This window comes from Accipiter gentilis, chromosome 11, assembly GCF_929443795.1.
Source record: "Accipiter gentilis chromosome 11, bAccGen1.1, whole genome shotgun sequence".
Lineage (NCBI taxonomy): Eukaryota > Metazoa > Chordata > Aves > Accipitriformes > Accipitridae > Astur > Astur gentilis.
Window position 1 is genome coordinate 36,930,467 of NC_064890.1, and position 18,357 is coordinate 36,948,823.

An 18,357-nucleotide genomic window follows, 5' to 3' on the forward strand; every position below is an offset into this window, starting at 1 on the left:
ATCATCAAGTCCAACTCCCTGCTCCTTGCAGGACTACCTAAAACTAAACCATGTGACTAAAAGCATCCAGATTCTCCTTGAACTCTGACAGGCTTGGTGCTGTGACCACTTCCTTGGGGAGCCTGTTCCCGTGACCAACCACCCTCTCAGTGAAGAGATTTACTTCTGTTTTAACTTCTGCTTCACTGTTGTTATTGTTAATACGCTCTTGGAGCCTAGAATGGACAGTAGGTGCTGAGCTGCCATACAGCCATCGCAGTTCAAACATGTGATGAGATTGCTGGCTTCTTTAAGGAAAGGGGTCCCAAACTGGTGAAAGCAGAGGTCCCCCAGCTGAACTGGGGTTCATCAATATCGGGAGACCATTGCCACCCACAGGGATTTTCTGGAGCAACGAGGGCGGATTGGGAACTTCTCAGGATTGGAGCTGGGCAATAATGAGGGCAGTGGTTCATCTAGCTTGGAGGTGTCGCTGAGGTGAAGTTGGACCTATGCTCTGCGTCAAAACTGCTTCCATAAAGAAAAAAAAGACTGGTCATTGTCACAGAAGACTCCCTTCTGAAAGGAACAGAAGGCCCAATATCCAGACCAGACCCACTTCTTAGGGAAGTCTGCTGCATCCCTGGGGCTCAGGTTAAAGATGTGAAGAGAAGGCTTCCTATTCTGGTATGGCCCTCAGATTATTATCCATTATTGATTTTTCAGATAGGCAGCAATGAAATTGCAGCAACAAGTCTGAGGGCAATCAAGAGAGACTTCAGGGCCTTGGGATGACTGGATAAGAGATCAGGAGCACAAGTGGTGTTCTCCTCTATCCTTCCAGTTGCAGGGAATGATGAGGGAAGAAACAGGAAGAGCCAGCAGATCAGTACCTACCTCTGAGCCTGGTGTCACTGGCAGAATTTTGTGGTTTTTTGATCATGGCTTGGTTTACAAGACACCAGCCCTACTGGCAACAGACAGGGTACACCTGTCTCAAAGGGGGAAAAGGATCTTTGCACAGGAGTTAGCAGAGGTCACTGAAAGAGCTTTAAACTAGATTTGAAGGGGGAAGGGGATAAAACCAGACTCACTTACTAGAGGGAAGTGTGGGGGACAGCATGCCAGTGTTCGAGGGATGGTACGCTAGCAAGGTCCTTTGGTCTGCCATCTCAGTGGAGGTAGGGGATGGAGATCCATGTAGCAGCAAAGATGCAAGGGTTATTGGTGTGTTAGAAACCACGGAAGCACCTGAGAACAGTCAAGTAGGAAGTAGGGCTTATCCCTCCCAAACGGTGGTGCAATCAGTAGCCCAGCTGAAGTTCATCTACAGCAATGCACACAGCATGGGCAACAAACAGGAGGAGCTGAAAGCCATTGTGCAGCAGGAAAGCTATGATATAGTTGCCATAATGGAAACACGGTGGGATGACTCACACAACTGGAGTGCTGCCATGGCTGGCTATAAACTCTTCAGAAGGGATAAGCAAGGAAGAAGAGGTGGTGGGGTAGCCCTGTATGTCTAGAGCTTAACGATGGTGACAATAGAGTTGAGTGTTTATGGGTAAGAATCAAGGAGAAGGCCAACAAGGCAGTTATCATGGTGGAAGTCTGTTATAGACCACCCAACCAGGATGAAGAGGCAGACAAAATATTCTATAAGCGTCTGGGAGAAGACTCACAATTGCTAGCCCTTGTTCTTGTGGGGGACTTAACTGACCAGATGTCTGCTGGAAATACAAGATAGCAGAGAGGAAACAGCCTAGGAGGTTCCCGGAGTGTGTGGAAGATAACCTCCTGACACAGCTGGTAGGTGAGCCAACTAGGGAAGGTGCCATACCTGTTGTTTGTGAACAGAGAGGGACTTGTGGGTGATGTGATGGTTGGAGGCCATCTTGGGCATAGCAATCATGAAATGATAGAGTTTTCAATTCTTGGAGAAGTAAGACAGGGGTCAGCGGAACTGCTGCCTTGGACTTCTGGATGGCAGATTTGGCTTGTTTAGGAGACTGGTCGACAGAGTCCCTTTGGAGCCAGTCCTGAAGGGCAAAGGAGTCCAGGAAGGCTGGGCATTCTTCAAGAAGGAAATCTTAATGACACAGCAGGCCATCCCCATGTGCCAAAAGACGAGCTGGCAGGGAAGACCACTGGCCTGGCTGGACAGAGAGCTTTGTTTGGAACTCGGGGGGGGAAAAAAGGAGAGTTTATGAACTTTGGAAGAAGGAGCAGGCCTCTCAGGAGGACTACAAGGATGTCATGAGGTTTTGCAGGGAGAAAATTAGAAGGGCCAAAGCCAAACTAGAATTTCATCTGGCTACTGCTGTAAAAGACAATTAAGAATGTTTCTAGAAATACATTAGCGACAAAAGGACGGCTAAGGAGAATCTCCATCCTTTATTGGATGTCGGGGGAAACATAGTGACAAAGGATGAGGAAAAGGATGAGGAACTTAATGCCTTCTTTGCCTCAGTCTTTAATAGTAAGACCAGTTGTTCTGTGGGTGCCCAGGCCCCTGAGCTGGAAGATGGGCATGGGGAACAGAATGAAAGGCCCGTAATCCAAGCGGAAATGGTTAGCGACCTGCTACACCACTTAGTCTATGGGGCTGGATGGGATCCACTCCAGGGAACTGAGAGGGCTGACAGAAGAGCTTACCAAGCCTCTTCTGTTTATCAGCAGTGCTGGCTAACTGGGGAGGTCCTAGTTAACTGGAAGTTAGCAAATGTGATGCTCACATACAAGAAGGGCTGGAAGGAGGATCCAGGGAATTACAGGCCTGCCAGTCTGACCTTGGGTGCCAGGGAAGGTTATGGAGCAGATCGTCTTGAGTGTCATCATGGGGCACATACAGGACAACCAGTGGATCAGGCCCAGTCAGCATGGGTTCATGAAAGGCAGGTCCTGCTTGACCAACCTGATCTCCTTCTATGACCCAACTAGTGGATGAGGGAAAGGCTGTGGATGTTGTCTACCTGGACTTAAGTAAGGCCTTTGACACCGTTTCCCACAGCACTCTCCTGGAGAAACTGGCTGCTTGTGGTCTGGGCATGCGTACTCTTTGCTGTGTAAAAAAACTGGCTGGATAGCCGGGCCCAAAGAGTGGTGGTGAATGGGGTGAAATCCAGTTGGTGGCGGGTCACAAGTGGTGTTCCCCAGGGCTCGGTGTTGGGGCCAGTTCTGTTTAATATCTTTATCAATGGTCTGGATGAGGGGATGGAGTGCACCCCCAGTAAGTTTGCAGACCACACCAAGCTGGGAGGCAGGGCCGATCTGCTTGAAGGTAAGGAGGCTCTACAGAGGGATCTGGACAGGCTGAATCGATGGGCCAAGGCCAAGTGTATGAGGTTCAACAAGGCCAAGTGCCGGGTCCTGCACTTGGGTCACAGCAACCCCATGCAGCGCTACAGGCTTGGGGAAGAGTTGCTGGAAAGCTGCCCGGCAGAGAAAGACCTGGGGGTGCTGGTTGACAGCCGGCTGACTACGAGCCAGCAGTGTGCCCAGGTGGCCAAGAAGGCCAACAGCATCCTGGCCTGTATCAGAAATAGTGTGGCCAGCAGGAACAGGGAGGTGATTGTTCCCCTGTACTGGGCACTGTTGAGGCTGCACCTCGAGTCCTGTGTTCAGTTTTGGGCCCCTCACGACAAGAAAGACCTTGAGGTGCTGGAGCGTGTCCAGAGAAGGGCAACCAAGTTGGTGAGGGGCCTGGAGCACAAGTCTGATGAGGAGCGGCTGAGGGAGCTGGGGCTGTTTCGTCTGGAGAAAAGGAGGCTGAGGGGAGACCTGATCGCTCTCTACAACTGCCTGAAAGGAGGGTGTAGTGAGGTGGGTGCTGGTCTCTTCTCCCAAGTAACAAGTGATAGGACGAGAGAAAATGGCCTCAAGTTGTGCCAGGGGAGGTTTAGACTGGATATTAGGAAAAAAAATTTTACCGAAAGGGTTGTCAAGCATTGGAACAGGCTGCCCAGGGAAGCAGTTGAGTCACCATCCCTGGAGGGATTTAAAAGACATGTAGGTGTGGTGCTTAGGGACATGGTTTAGTAGTGGACTTGGCAATCTTAGGTTAACGGTTGGACTCAATGATCTTAAAGGTGTTTTCCAACCTAAACGATTCTATGATTCACCTAGAGAATTGTGCAGTATCTTCTGAAAGCCCAGAGGTGTATGATTGTGTTGTAAAATTTCAAACTAAAATGGGGATAGCATCTGAGCAGGGTCCACAAATCATTTACAGGAAAAAGAATCTATCGCCGGGTGTGGTTGAGGTTCATGGAAGTGCAAGAACACAGAATAAGGACAAAAGAACAAGAAATACAGGTTTCACTACACATACAGATATTAATTTTCAAAGTTCATTATAAAATAAGTAAGTATTAATTTACGTGTTAGAGGTAATACAGAATCCAATGGGAAACCGTATTCAGGTCAGTGCTGGCACAATGACACATTAAAATGAGCACCTTAGGAATAATAGCAGTTGAGGCAACATGGTTGTGAAAAAATTGTGGTTTAACATAGGAGAGGAATGGTATTTTAGCTTTGGAGTTGACTGACCTCTCTGTGATTAACTGTATAATCCTAATGTCCTTTTGACATTAATATTCATATAAGTTGTTTTATGTGGTTGATTACTGTATAGTCTCTGTATGATGATTGTAGTTTTATTGGCGTATCATAGTGTCATCAGTTAATACCACTTTAGATTACCTTTGGGGAGGATTACTGAAGAGGTTTTTGGCTAGGGTAATGTATAAAATTTATTCTGATTCTTCAAATTTAAAATTATTAAAACAAATATTTTTTTTCAGGCAACCTTTTGACAAACTGTAGTGGAAAGCATTCCTCAATCGGCTTTCTTGACTCTTAGCTAAAAGATGAAAATATATTGTTGTAAGGTGATATTTCCCCCCCCCCCCTTCTCTTGCAGGCAATTGTACTTTGTTTTCGATTGCACTTCACAAAAGATAATATAACAAATAATACTGCAGCAGCTACAGTGCGGCAGGTAGTTACTGTTGTATTTGAGAGAGTGGTTGCTGAAGATGAACGATACAAAGGTGGGCATTCTTCTTGCTCTGCTTGCTTGTGTTAACCTGTTTTTTGGACACATCAGATGTTTATCTTTTTCAGATAAAGAAGTAGTAAAAAGTCTATAAATGTTATTAAAAAAAATCACAGGCATTATTAATTTTTACTGACTTTTATACATTTACTTGTATTCAAAGGAGATTTAATCCTTAGCTGTTGTGTCAGTCCATGTCAGTACGGCAATATATAAAACCCAGATTTTTTTTCAAGTTGTGAGAACTGGTCTTCAAGGTAGTATTGTGAAGGAATTTGAGGTGAGGGTGTCATCTGAGGTGAAGATAACTTAGATTACTGAGTGTGAAATACACGGCAGTAGTAGTTCTGAAGAGAAAATTTATTGGAAAGAAGTGCTTGGTATTGATGATCTTTGGTATTCAATCTTGTGTTTATTTCTGTAGACATGATAAATTGTGGAAGAATTACCTGACTGTTCTCCTAGAATCTTTTTGTAACAACACTTAATGCATACTTGATTTTCAACAGTTCCTTTGTTCACAAAACCGATTTTTGTTTCTACACAGACGCTATTGACCAGCCAGTTGCAGTTCAAGGAAATAGTAACAGAAGATCTGTCAGTACACTGAAGCCATGTGCTAAAGATGCTTATATGCTTTTTCAGGTAGTTGGGGAGCATATATTTATACATTTGCAGTTACAACTTGGTGCTTCTACATCTCTGTAAGAAATTTCAAAAATTTGCTATTGGCATATTGACAAGGTCCTTAACCAGAGTCTCAGGCTTTCTTATGGTGCATTTATTGTAATTGACAATGAAATGCTGTATCCCAGGGAGATGATTGGAAAATGAAGACAAAGCAGCCTAGGAAAATGTTTTACTATAAATCTTAAATAATAGCTAAGCATGCATGTCTACATTAAATTCAAGATTCTTTTTCCATGAACCAAACACTGCTACTGTAGTTCAGTCTTGCTTCTTGTGCTTGGTATTGTATATTAAAGTCAAGTATATAATGAAAAGTAGTAGCCGTATTCGTCACGCCAATAAAAATCTTCTTGACTTAGCAAACTCACTGGTCTTGAGATATTTTTCAGGACAGGAATGAACATAATTGCTAGAAGTATACCAGCAAAGTTTAAAATTTCTTTTAAGAAGTATTTTGCTTAATAATTTATGTAAAAGAAGTATTTGAGGAAAAATTATGTTGAAATTGGAAAACTACTCATTGCAAAAGAGGAAGAGAGTGTAGATTTTGGTGTAGACTCAGAAAACTTACGGTGGTACAGGACTGTGCAGAAAATGTAAATGTTACTGTGTTTCTTTTTAAGGATCTTTGTCAGTTAGTTAATGCTGATGCTCCCTACTGGCTCGTGGGTATGACAGAAATGACCCGGACATTTGGCCTTGAACTTCTTGAGTCAGTCCTCAATGACTTTCCACAAGTGTTTTTACAAGTGAGTAGTTCTTGGAGGGGAAATAGGAAGACTTTTGTTCACATGGGTAGTAAAATTTACACTTTGTTAACTCCTCTTTAATTTAGCATGAGTCCTACTTTTCAAAAGAACTTGTAGCTTTTACATGTTGGGTTTTTATGATATAAAAGTACTGTGTGCTTTTTGTCCACTTTTTTCTATTTTTACACACTTTATTCTTGCATTTTGTCGAGCATGTTGTACTGTTTCACTTTTTTTTTGCCATTTATATCTTCTCCAAAGATGCATTTTCTTATCTTGCATGATTTATGACAGCTCTGTAACTTAGTTCATGGCATTGTTATTTCTATGAAAACATTAACCTCGCCCCACTTGCAAAGCAGCAAGAATCAGGATTATGAATTGTGTGGATCTACTGCATATAAATGCACCATGATCCTACAGTAACACATTTTGGCAGACAGCAGCTAAATAAAAAAATTAAATATATAATAAATGATGTATTAGCAGCCTATTTCAATTTGCAAAATACAGGAAGAGGGGTGCATGGTATGAACCTGACCACGTCATTTCATCATGCTTTGTCGTAGCTTTACAATGGTGTCTGCCGTTCTTCCTTTTCATCTCCTGAGTGTGTAATTTTTTACCAACATTTACATGACTTCAGAGTGCTTGGTCATAACAGTAAATGTAAATAAGATGCATAATTGGAGCTACTCGTAGCAATTAAAGAATATCTACTTATAATTTGTTGTGTTTTCTTTTTCAGCATCAGGAATTCAGTTTTCTTCTTAAAGAAAGGGTATGCCCTCTTGTTATAAAGCTCTTCTCCCCAAATATCAAATTCAGGCAAGGTTCCAGCACATCATCTTCCCCAGCACCAGTGGAAAAACCGTACTTCCCCATCTGCATGCGTTTGCTGAGAGTAGTTTCTGTTTTGATTAAGCAGTTTTACAGTTTGCTGGTAAGAATGTTCAAATTTTCTTTATGCAGTTCTGTTTTTCTGTGTATGTGCCAGTACTGTGATCAGAAATAGTATAAATTGGTTCTTGGGAACTGTTGATGTATACTGAAGGAAGAAAAGTCTAAATATTCTTTTCCTCTTATGTGTATTTGTTTACATGTATTCTACATGTATGATTTTATTAAACATGGGCTTGTATAAATTCTCAGAGTAGATTAGCTGTTCTCTTTTCTGTACTTAACTGCCTTTCAGTTAAAGTTTTGGGAACCTTTTGATCTTACATTGTTTGCCTGGCTTGAGATAATGTTAATTGCTGTGCCTTGTTAATACTTGCTAAGATGCTTTTGACTTGTGTTGCTAAAGCTGTTGACAGAATGTGCATAAAAAACGCATGTTCAGCTGTTCTAACCTCACGAATTTTAGCTATTTGCTAAAAAAGATTTTTTTTCAGTTACACTGGTTTACTGTAGCACATGTAAGAACTTTAATGCGATATCTGTGAGGAATTTAACTCCTTCAATACAATTGCATATGTGGTGTTAGCTTGGCAAAAAAATTATTATTATTATTAGGTATTCTTTTTATATAATTTTGAGTGAATGTTTGTTGAAGGGGTTTTTTAGATCCTGTGCAAAACTTGCTGGGATGGAACTCCTAAGATGAAACAGAAGTTTTTTGGAGAAAATATTTTGTAGGAGCCTTTTTCTTATGATTTAATAGCTATAAACTGTATCTTTTAGGTAACAGAATGTGAAATCTTTCTGTCGTTGCTGGTTAAGTTTCTGGATGCAGACAAACCACAGTGGCTAAGAGCTGTTGCGGTAGAATCTATTCACAGGCTTTGTGTGCAGCCTCAGCTGTTAAGGTATTAAATATATTAAGTTTACCTTCTACATAAAATTTAAGAATTTTTCTTTTTTTTTTTCCTCAGTGGAAAATGCTTCTTAAAACACTGTAAATATTTAGAAACTTAAATGCAATAAACTCTTCAAGATAATTTTTTTTGTAAAGCATTAGGCAATGCTTATTATCCAGGAAGGGCTGAATTATAGTTATTTGAGTATTCCAAACCCTCTTGGTCTTACCAGTGTCAAAGGAGCATTTACCTAAAACTAAATATTATTATTTACCTAAATACTTGCAGTTAAAATGTGCTTTTAGTCTACAGATTGGAGGGGGATGGGAAGTTGCTGGAAAATATGCGTTTAGTACCTAATTAGTCAAATACTTACTGTATTTTATAAAATACTTTCCAGGTCCTTTTGTCAATCATATGATATGAAGCAACATTCCACAAAAGTTTTCCGTGATATTGTGAATGCACTGGGGTCCTTTATCCAGTCACTATTTCTTGTGCCAAGCACAGGGAACACATCAGTGATGCCAAACCAAACTGGTAAAGCTTTGTCCTTGCTATCATTTTAATTTTCCAGCATTTTCTTGTAATAATGAATTCTGATTTGATTCAGTATATACATTTGGCTTGGTACAGTTCTGTACTTTAATGCTCATTGTTCATTGAGGTGTTCATTGAGGTGAAAAGCTAGCTTGAGGAAAAACTAGTGTTTTCAGGTCTGGTACAACAGGTGATTTTATCTACCTGTGTTGTGGGGAAGATGTAGTCCACAGTCAGCAGAGCAGTGCTGCTGCATTTGTATCTGCTTCTACAGCAACCAAGCTCCTTGGTTCGCTACTCTTCTGAGGGAAATTCTGGGGGAATTATTTCCAATTTCTGACTATAACAAATTTGATTTCTGTCTCCTTGTGTGGGGATGTCATTTGTGGCAGCATGCAAGTGAAGTAGTAAGAAAGCGTGTGCTTGCTTCCTCCTGGGAGGCAATAGCTAATTCTTCTGTATGTTCAGGGGCAAAATTGGACTGATGAAGCCAGGAGGTAGAAAGAAAGATCTGTGTTTTACAGATGATCTTTGCTTTTCCTGTAAGCTGAAAACAGTCAGTTACTGAAACTAAACTTGATTGTCTTTTCTTGCAGCCAGGGTTTTGGCATTTCACTAGGTATATCTTTATTTCTAGAAGAAGAAATGGTCTTCCTGTTAATGCTTTTGCAGGTGTTTATGTCCGAGTTAAGGCTCTCTGCTTCTTCCCATAGTTCTGGAAGCAGAGGCCTCAGCAGCAAACAAAATAAAAACAATTTCTAAGGGTGTCTTTTGACATGCCCTCTTAAAGGAGATAATAAACAGATAAAGTATAATTATTATCAATCATATCTACTATTAAGCTAATAAACATTAAAAAGTCTGGGTTTAGACTCACACCTTCCAGGGTTCAATCATGAAGTCTGAATTCCAAGTTGGTGTTAGCATTGATAATGTGAAGAAATTTGTGTCAGTAGTGATTATTCAATAGTTGGCTGTATTGAAGCTGATAGAACATTTCTGTCAGTATTATTTCTGCGTTAGTTTAATCCACTTAAGGTAAATCAGGAGAGCGCTTTTCATCGTGTAACATGCACATATAAGAAGCCACTCTAAAATAGTCATTCTCCTGAAAGCTTAAATTTTGCCTTCATTTGAAACAGCACTGCAGTAGGGTCATACCCTTAGTGCTGTTGCTATTTCTCTGTCTTATTGTTCCAGTTTGTTTTCTCCTTTACATTTTCACTACTTCTTTCTGCCTGAGTATTTCTCATGTCTCTTTCTCATGCATTTGTCTTTCTGCCTCTTTTCCTCCTATGGCCATGTCTAACATGCAAAAAGCAGGTCAATGCAGCCTAACTGTCAAACTGAGTCTTCTGATTATAACGATAGTCCTGTTGTAGCAGGCTGTCTTGTACACCTGTAGTTGGCCTTTGAGCCTCAGTTTTGCAACAAGGTAGCTGTTTCATAGAAGTTGAATGCTGCATCTACCTAAGTTTTGTGTCACTTTTATTATACTGGTGTAATGTAAGCTTTTTTACCACTTTAAGGAGTTATGTTGATATAAAAATAGTTATGTGTGTCTGCTCAGTGGTATCACAGAAAATGACACCGGTATAACTGTGTTTGTGTTAGTGGCAGTGTTCGGTTAACCATTTCTGTTTAGCAGTATGGTTTTGTTGTTTCAGTCTATTAAGCTTTACTGTGTTAAAGTATATACATAGGCTTCTATGTGTATTCATACTGCCTAAATTAGTAGTTTAATCTCCCTACACGTTAAAAGCAAGCACATGAAAATGGCAGTTGTTACACTGATGTATTACATGCTGTGAGTTGCCTTCTTGGCAACTCTGCCCTTCTTTCCCCATTGTCTGTACAGAGAGAGTCTGAACTTGTGGTACTTACTCCTAGTAAGTATAGACCTCCTTCTATATGTAGCAAGTCTTATATATACAGAATTCCTTGTCCTTTTATTTGCTTTTTTTTGGCTTCTTGAATTGGAACCAACGTTTGTTTCCTCCTAGCTGTTGGTTGGCACGTTGTCAGCTCTTCCCTGGTGTGGTTTGTTTTCTTCTACCTTGGCATGGAACAGATTCAAACGTTGCAGTTCTCTTTGAGAACTTTTACATTTCTGAAATCTTTAAAGTTTGTGTTGATCTCTTTCCTTGGAATGATTAACCTCTCTTTCCTACTACTGAGTTCTAGATGCAACTATTCAAATAATCCTTAACTTTTAAATATCTGTCAGATTCTTCACTAAAATATATATTGTTTTATTGAGACCATGTAAGTTTACTTCGTTCACAGAATCTTATGAATGCTGCTGTACGTTTCAGAGAAACATTGTATTCTGGCTGAAAATAAGGCAGTTGGCATCAATCAACTGTGCTTCTTGAACTGATTGCTTTGCACATAAGATCGTGTTTTAGACAGCAGAGGGAGCTCAAAAATTGTGTTGTTGGTTTCTGTTATTGAGCAGGGCATCTCATATTAATCCGTGTATCTCAACTTAAAAATTAAATATAGAAAAAGGATGTTTGCTGATCACTAAAATTAGATTGGTTAATTTTATCACTTTGTTTTTTTGGAACAGGAAGCAATGCATCGGGGAATACTGGCTCAGCACAGACTAACCCGGGAGTGCTTGGAATGGGAGGAGGTGCAACTGTACTACCTGCTTTTGAGTACAGAGGCACTTGGATACCTATCCTGAATGTAACAGTACAAGGCAGTGCTAAAGCTACCTAGTAAGTACCTCTATCTTTTTGAAAATGTATATAAGAAATGTTTTAATATCCAACTTGATGGTTTAAGGATTTTTTTATTAGTGAATATTGAGGTCTTGATTTCTCTGGCATTGAAGTGTATTATGGATTTTCTTTTTGTTGGTGCCATGAGGTGTTCTGTTTTTTTGCTGTTTTGTATGAATGCTCTGGATTCTGATCCAAATGTCCCCTATGGCTTTAGCATCTGTTGGATTTTTTTTCTATCATACTGTTGCTGTATTAACTCTTCACTTTTAGGCCTCACTACAGTATATAACAATATTAGAATATCTTTTGCTGGGTTGTGTAATGGCAAATATTAGGGGCATTAAGCAAATGGGACAGCAGTGGGAGTGAAAAATAGCTTTCTTACACCAGCTTTACTGTATTTACAGTTTTTATTGAACGGGATATTGTGGTAGATATTGGCCAGGTTGTTATTCCAAACAATATATTGACCTATATATGAAGGTTAGACTGTGAATGCTTCTTAGAGTGACCAATTATTTTGTCGTGACTTTGTATAATGGAGATGGTGCTCTCAGTTTAGAGCTGTGAATACTACATTACTTTTGAAATAGTGGAATTTTTTTCATGACCATTGAAGATCAATCTCTTCCAAATTGAAAGTTACTTGTACAGCCCGTGAAATTTTGGCATACAAATAATACTCAGTGAAATCAGCAAATAGCCTGGATCTCAATACTTTTTTTAAGGTAGAAACTCCTTTTTCTGTCTTTGAGACTCAGAAGGACAAATTCATCCTCAGATTTCAATAGTTTAACTTGTTATGTGTTGACTTGGCTTTTTGTTCCAGCAGTGGCCACGAATGTTATTTTAGATTACCTGACTGTTCTCAGGAAATGCAAATTTTTAACAAAAGTGGATGAAAGCTAGGTCATGCTTTGGCCAGCTAATAACACCTCCTGCTTTTTTCTGCCTTTTCTCTTACTTTATATTCTTAACTGGCTCAAGGACATTGCAGTCACCATCACAGTCTCCTGTGCTGCACTGAACTTGCTTGTGTCTTTACCTTTGGATCCCTTAGTGACTCCATGATTCCCTCTGAGTAATTTTTGCATTCTTTTTTTCTTTTGTGTAAGATTGCAGAGTTGTCGCTAGCATGTCATGTCAGCAGTTTTTCTCCTATCTTGTACATTTGCCATCCTTGCATATAAGGCAATGACTAACTGTAACTGTAGATTTGGGTCGCATCCTAGCACTGATTCTCTCTTACTGCTGCCATTAGATTTTCAGACAATGGCCACATCTAGTACTTCTACACAATGATTTAACTGAAGATAAGAATTGTGAACAGAGCTAGCAGAGTCTTTTTGTCAGTGTGGGCCTGTCTCTTCCCAGACCACTATGCCTTGTCTTCCTCTTTACATGAGGAAGTAAGTATTTTTTAGAGGAATAGACAAAGATTATTCAAAATTTTTCATGGCCATTCCCATGTAACTGTAACAACTCACTTCATTTATTCAGCAGTTTGCTTTGCAGTCTTTGAAAGTAAGAGTACATGACCTCTACCTCACAGGTACATTGTAACTATAAAACCCATTAATAATTTTAACAGAGCCATAGATATGTACACACTTACTTGTAGACAGAGGGTGAAATGTTGACCATTTGATTTCCCTATAGTGCCTATGCTCCCAGATATCTAAGGCAGCCATCTTCAGGAAATTAGAGATAATAACTGAAGTGTTATGTGTTTGGGAGAAGGAAACTCCTTTGTGCAGAAAAGAGTGGTGACACTACAGTACAAAAGTGTCTTTGGTATATAGTAGCTGGAATGCCTGGCCCTTTTAAAGAGAAGTTTGTAGAGCAAATGATGAAATAGTGGTTGTTGGGGTAGCAGGTAGTTTTTGTAACAGACTGTCTCTCCTTTGTGTAGTTGCTGCTGCTGTGGCAGCTACAATCTATTTCCTGCTGGATTTGTAACTCCGCAGTGCTTTATGTACATTTAAAGTAAAATATGAAGAAAAGCAGCAATGAGGCTGCAGTTCCAGCATAGTGATGTTTTAATTGAATGGTTTTCAGCAGTGAATCATGTAGACATTTACTCTTTGTACAAATATCTTCCATTGTTTACCTATGCATGTAGGTGATGAATATTTGGTCATATATTATCTAGCTATGACAGGCTTTTCTGGTCATATGGACTCAAAGATAATAATGGAACATCTGATTGTTCTCAATTTGTTATAACTATGTTGACAGTGTCATGACTTCCTGACCTATTTCCTCTGTTGTTCCTATGTCCTTGTGTTCTGAATAGGTTCTGTTGCAGTGGCTTGAAGTAAAATAATAATATAAGTAGAATAATTCGTTCAGTGATGCTTGCTTACGTGTGTTAATTTTTTAAAATATTTATTTGCAGATCTAAATACAGTGCTCAGGGTTTGTACCCTTTCATTTACTATTTTATATAGTGACTCATTTACTCTTTTACTTAATGACTTGATTAATCAAGGAATTTTTTTTCTTGAATTGCTATAAATCTTGAAGGATAGTGTTTGGGGCCTGTTTGTACTTAACATTCATTTGGAATCTTGTTCTTTGTTACTGTTTTTAATCACAGTGGTACTATTACATGCCTGTCATGCTTTCATTTTTTTTAGTTTGGAAATGCTGGACAAAGTAGAGCCACCTACGATTCCTGAAGGCTATGCCATGTCAGTGGCATTTCACTGTTTACTGGATCTTGTCCGTGGTATCACTACCATGATTGAAGGAGAGTTGGGAGAGGCAGAAACAGTCAGTCAAAGCACAACAGAGACAACTTCATTACCAGCACAGTCTTCAGAGCAGCAAGACTTGCAGTCTGTATCTGACCAAACAGAGAAAGAACTAGGTATTTGAAAATGCAAACACTATATAAAATACAGCAGTTTTACATAAAGCAGGATTAAAATAGTTCATGCTTTGTTGCTTAAATTTATTGTTTCTAAATCGTATATTAAAACTTTTAATGAAGTGGGTTTTGGTTGGGGGGGGTTGGTGTGGTGTTTTGTGGATTTGGTTTTTTTGGGTTTTCTTTTGCGTAATGGGACAGCAGTAGTCTCTAAAAAAAAATAAATACTTGACTTGAAGTACTGCTTCTGTCCTTGGTCCTTATAGCACCTTGGCCATAGACTCCTTGTGGTCTATTAATGCTGTTTTACGTGTATGTGCATGGGATGTGAGGGAGAGAGAACAGGCATTCTGTTCTCCAGAACTACTGTTCTGCTCTTCTGTGTCCTTAATTCTGCTTAACACTGACATCCAAGGTCGCAAGAGACAACCTGACGGAGAGAAATTTGGCAGTTATGACCACGTTAAAAGAAAAATGTATTTCTAGTAACAAGATAAAAAGATGATCATTTTAATGGAGAGATTTTAAACAAGATTGCAGTATTTAGGGAAGAACTTCTTGAAAAGCAGAACTAGTAGGAACTGAGGCTTGTATTTTGTGCACCATGCGAGGAGTCTGTACACGTACGTACAGAAAGACTTGGCTCTCTGGAGTGGTTTCGGCTTGTGTCCCGGGAAGCAGAGACCATAGCGCAGCGGTCGGTACCGCGGCCCCTCCGGTGCAGCGGGTCGGATGGACGGACGGACGGACGGGGTTTGTCCCGAGCGCTGCCCGCGGCCTCGGGCGCTGTGGAGCTCTCCGTGGTGCTGCAGGCAGCACCGGCTCAGCCCGGGCTCGGGGCAGGTTATAGGTCTGTTGGACCTGTATTTTTTTCCTATTAAAGAAATGAAAAAATACGGAGAATTATCACTACCAGGGGAGAGTATTTTTTCCTTCGCTGCAAAATTGCTGTGAGTTTCTTGCCCCACATTTATACACTTCTGAATGTTTATTTTTACAGTCAAAGATTAAAAATAGTTATGTATACCTCTAAGGTTTGGGGCTTTTGTGTGTGTGTGGTGGGTGATGCTGGTGTAATTTAGAATAAGCATTGCCTTGGTGACATTTTTACTTTAGCAGTGTTACTTTAAATGCAGCTCCTTAAATGGTACTGGTGTGAGTGTCTTTGTATATACACACATATGTGTCTGTGTAAACATGCATATAAAAATGCACTTCAAAAGGTGCCGTAGGAAGCATTTTGTTTGTGATATAATTGAAAGTTATTGAGAAAAATACTGTGTTTCTGCTATAAAGAAGTATATGTATTTCTTTCAAGTTAGCAGAGCTGTATGGGAAGAAATGGTGAATGCTTGTTGGTGTGGTCTTCTGGCTGCTTTATCCCTCCTACTTGATGCAAGGTATTTGGTCTTTCATTTCTCTTGTTTTTTTCAATGATGACATTCCCAGCTATATGTTGAACTGACTTGATACCAGTCAAGTTGATGGTTTTATGAGAGCGCACTTCTCATGGCAACAAAGCAGAGAGGTTTGTGGGTTAGTGATGGCTAGACTGAGTGTGGATCTGTTAAGAGTAAATGACACAGAAGTCTCCAGAAGCCTAGCATCAACCTTTAATGTATTTCAATGCAGAACAATTAATTAACATTTTCAAAAGCTTGCACTTAAACCATTACATTATTTTTACTCCTTTTTACTTTGAGTGAATGTTTCAACACATTGAAGTGATTCTACCTATGTCCTGATTACTGTTGATAAGAGACTAAATAGTGTCTTAGTACTTGTTAGTACTATGCAGTCTTTGAAGTGGAAAAGCTGTTTACTAGGTAATAACTTTGGTAACTTGATTGTCTCTTTCAAAGAGTCTTTTGTTATCAAACACCATTTTCTGAAATTAGTGTTAAATACCTCCTCATAGTCTCCTTTGCCAAGTCAGTCAAAACTAAAGACCAGTTTTATAGGAAGTGGTTCTGAAGAATTTTGTTGATTGGTTATGCTTGCTCTCCAGTATTTATAGTGTTGACAGGTTTAAAGTATATGTTCTCACTGCTTTCAGTTTTGTTTAGGTGCCTGCTTCTGTGCCATGGATTAATTCTTACTAAATGATGTGTACTCTTTTCAGTACTGATGAAGCTGCCACTGAAAATATTCTAAAAGCAGAATTGACCATGGCTGCGCTTTGTGGAAGACTGGGTCTTGTAACATCAAGAGATGCCTTTATCACTGCCATTTGCAAAGGATCCTTGCCTCCTCACTATGCCCTTACTGTATTAAATAACACAACTGCAGCTCTGTCCAGCAAATGTAAGTATATAGGTTTTCCTTAATTGTGTTTCCATGTATTGTCCTCTAAACCCAAATTTTCTCAGGATGTGATTGCAAAGATAGGCAACTGTAGTATTTGGATATACTAAATCGTTAGAATCCTCAGACAGGATCTAGACCGCCTGCTTTCCAGAACTGATTAGTCTTGCAGCATCTGCTGGGTATCATTCTAGTCAACCTAAAACTTCCTGAATGCGTAGCATATATCAGAAGTTCATATTCTACAGAGATCTGTCTATCATTGTAACAGATCTGTTAGGATGTCATTAAGGCATGCAAATTCTGAAAACATCTCTGGGCGACTCAGGTAATTAAGAGTTGGCTAGAACATCCTGCATTTGTGGTGTACTACAGTCTTTCCTACAATTGTCTAGTGATGGTAGTACTTACTATGTAAGTGGAAGATCTTAAGTTCTAGGCTCTGTTCAGCTTACAAGAGGTTGAACTGATGCTTCCCACATCTTGAGAGAATGTTGTAATTCATGGGATATGCCAGTTGCAGATGTACTCTGTTTCTAATTTTGAAAATTAATTACTATGTACTGAGAAATGCAACTACCTGGAGAATATGCAGATGGGCCTAACATTAGACCTCTTAATTTAAAACAAAAATACCTTAGTCTGGAAACAAGGACCAGCGCCTTTCCTCCAGCCCACAAGCTAAGTGCATTACTAGATCGTAAGTCTGTGAAGCAGTATACGTGACTGAGCTACATTAATCTCTATGGAAATGAAGCAGTGAACTTAAGTTATTTTATATAGGTTACTCTTCATTTTACAGGTGAGTTATAAAATGGGTATACTGAAGTCCTGTGTTGCAAAAATATCACGACATAGCATTTATGACATCTTCATTTTCTGAGTGCACTAGTACAATGGTAGCACACAGTGATACCATTTACACACAATTGTCACAGATACCTGAGTTGAGGCATAGTCTAACGCTCGTATCTTAGTGCAAATAGTGCAAATAATCAACATAAAATGTATTAATGTATTGCAAGAAATATCTAATCGTTAGTGAGAAGAAGTAATTACTAGCTCCTTTAACTCCGTAAGGCAATGACATAATAATCTAAATACAACTAAAGGTCTCAAAGTGAGCTACCCTAAAGCTAATACTGTGAAAAAATTCTCTGGAGTGTGTTTGCCAGGAAGTGATTGTTACTACAAGTAAATACTGGATTTTAAATTCAGATTCTTTTATTTTCAATTTTCCTCTAGCATATTCCATTCAGGGACAGAATGTTCAAATGATCAGTCCCTCAAGTGAGTCTCATCAGCAAGTTGTAGCAGTAGGGCAACCCTTAGCTCTTCAGCCACAGGGAACAGTAATGGTAAGTACAACTTGTAAGCCATCTCATCCTGCTTAACTGCTTCTTTCTGCATCTCAATGTGTCTCAAAACTAGACAACAGATAAACAGCATTCTGACAAATAATGGTTATCTGAAATACTATTCTAAGCTTTTAGTTTGGAACAGCCCTGGACAGCAAAGTTCTCTAACTGTAAAGAAGACTTACTCTTGTTATCTGCCTCTTAGCTCAGCAGCTCCCATCCATTCCGTTTGAAAACCCTAGGGCTCAGCTCTGTTATGCGCCTGTTTGTGAAGG

General features: G+C 39.7%; 1 protein-coding gene across 11 annotated transcripts in view; it reads left to right on the plus strand.

The window, feature by feature from the left end:
- MON2 (MON2 homolog, regulator of endosome-to-Golgi trafficking) overlaps window positions 1-18,357 on the plus strand; it is a 121,973-nt gene that overhangs the window by 24,341 nt on the left and 79,275 nt on the right. For all 11 annotated transcript variants that reach the window (XR_007507645.1, XR_007507646.1, XM_049813843.1 and 8 more), the window contains exons 5-15: window positions 4,904-5,033; window positions 5,586-5,683; window positions 6,352-6,477; window positions 7,226-7,420; window positions 8,161-8,285; window positions 8,677-8,816; window positions 11,389-11,542; window positions 14,188-14,420; window positions 15,739-15,820; window positions 16,543-16,724; window positions 17,970-18,082. Coding sequence is in view for 9 of the 11 variants with exons in the window: in XM_049813843.1 (XP_049669800.1) it covers window positions 4,904-5,033; window positions 5,586-5,683; window positions 6,352-6,477; window positions 7,226-7,420; window positions 8,161-8,285; window positions 8,677-8,816; window positions 11,389-11,542; window positions 14,188-14,420; window positions 15,739-15,820; window positions 16,543-16,724; window positions 17,970-18,082 (1,578 nt within the window). In the remaining 2 variants the exon portion in view is untranslated. The remainder of the gene's footprint in view (window positions 1-4,903; window positions 5,034-5,585; window positions 5,684-6,351; window positions 6,478-7,225; window positions 7,421-8,160; window positions 8,286-8,676; window positions 8,817-11,388; window positions 11,543-14,187; window positions 14,421-15,738; window positions 15,821-16,542; window positions 16,725-17,969; window positions 18,083-18,357) is intronic.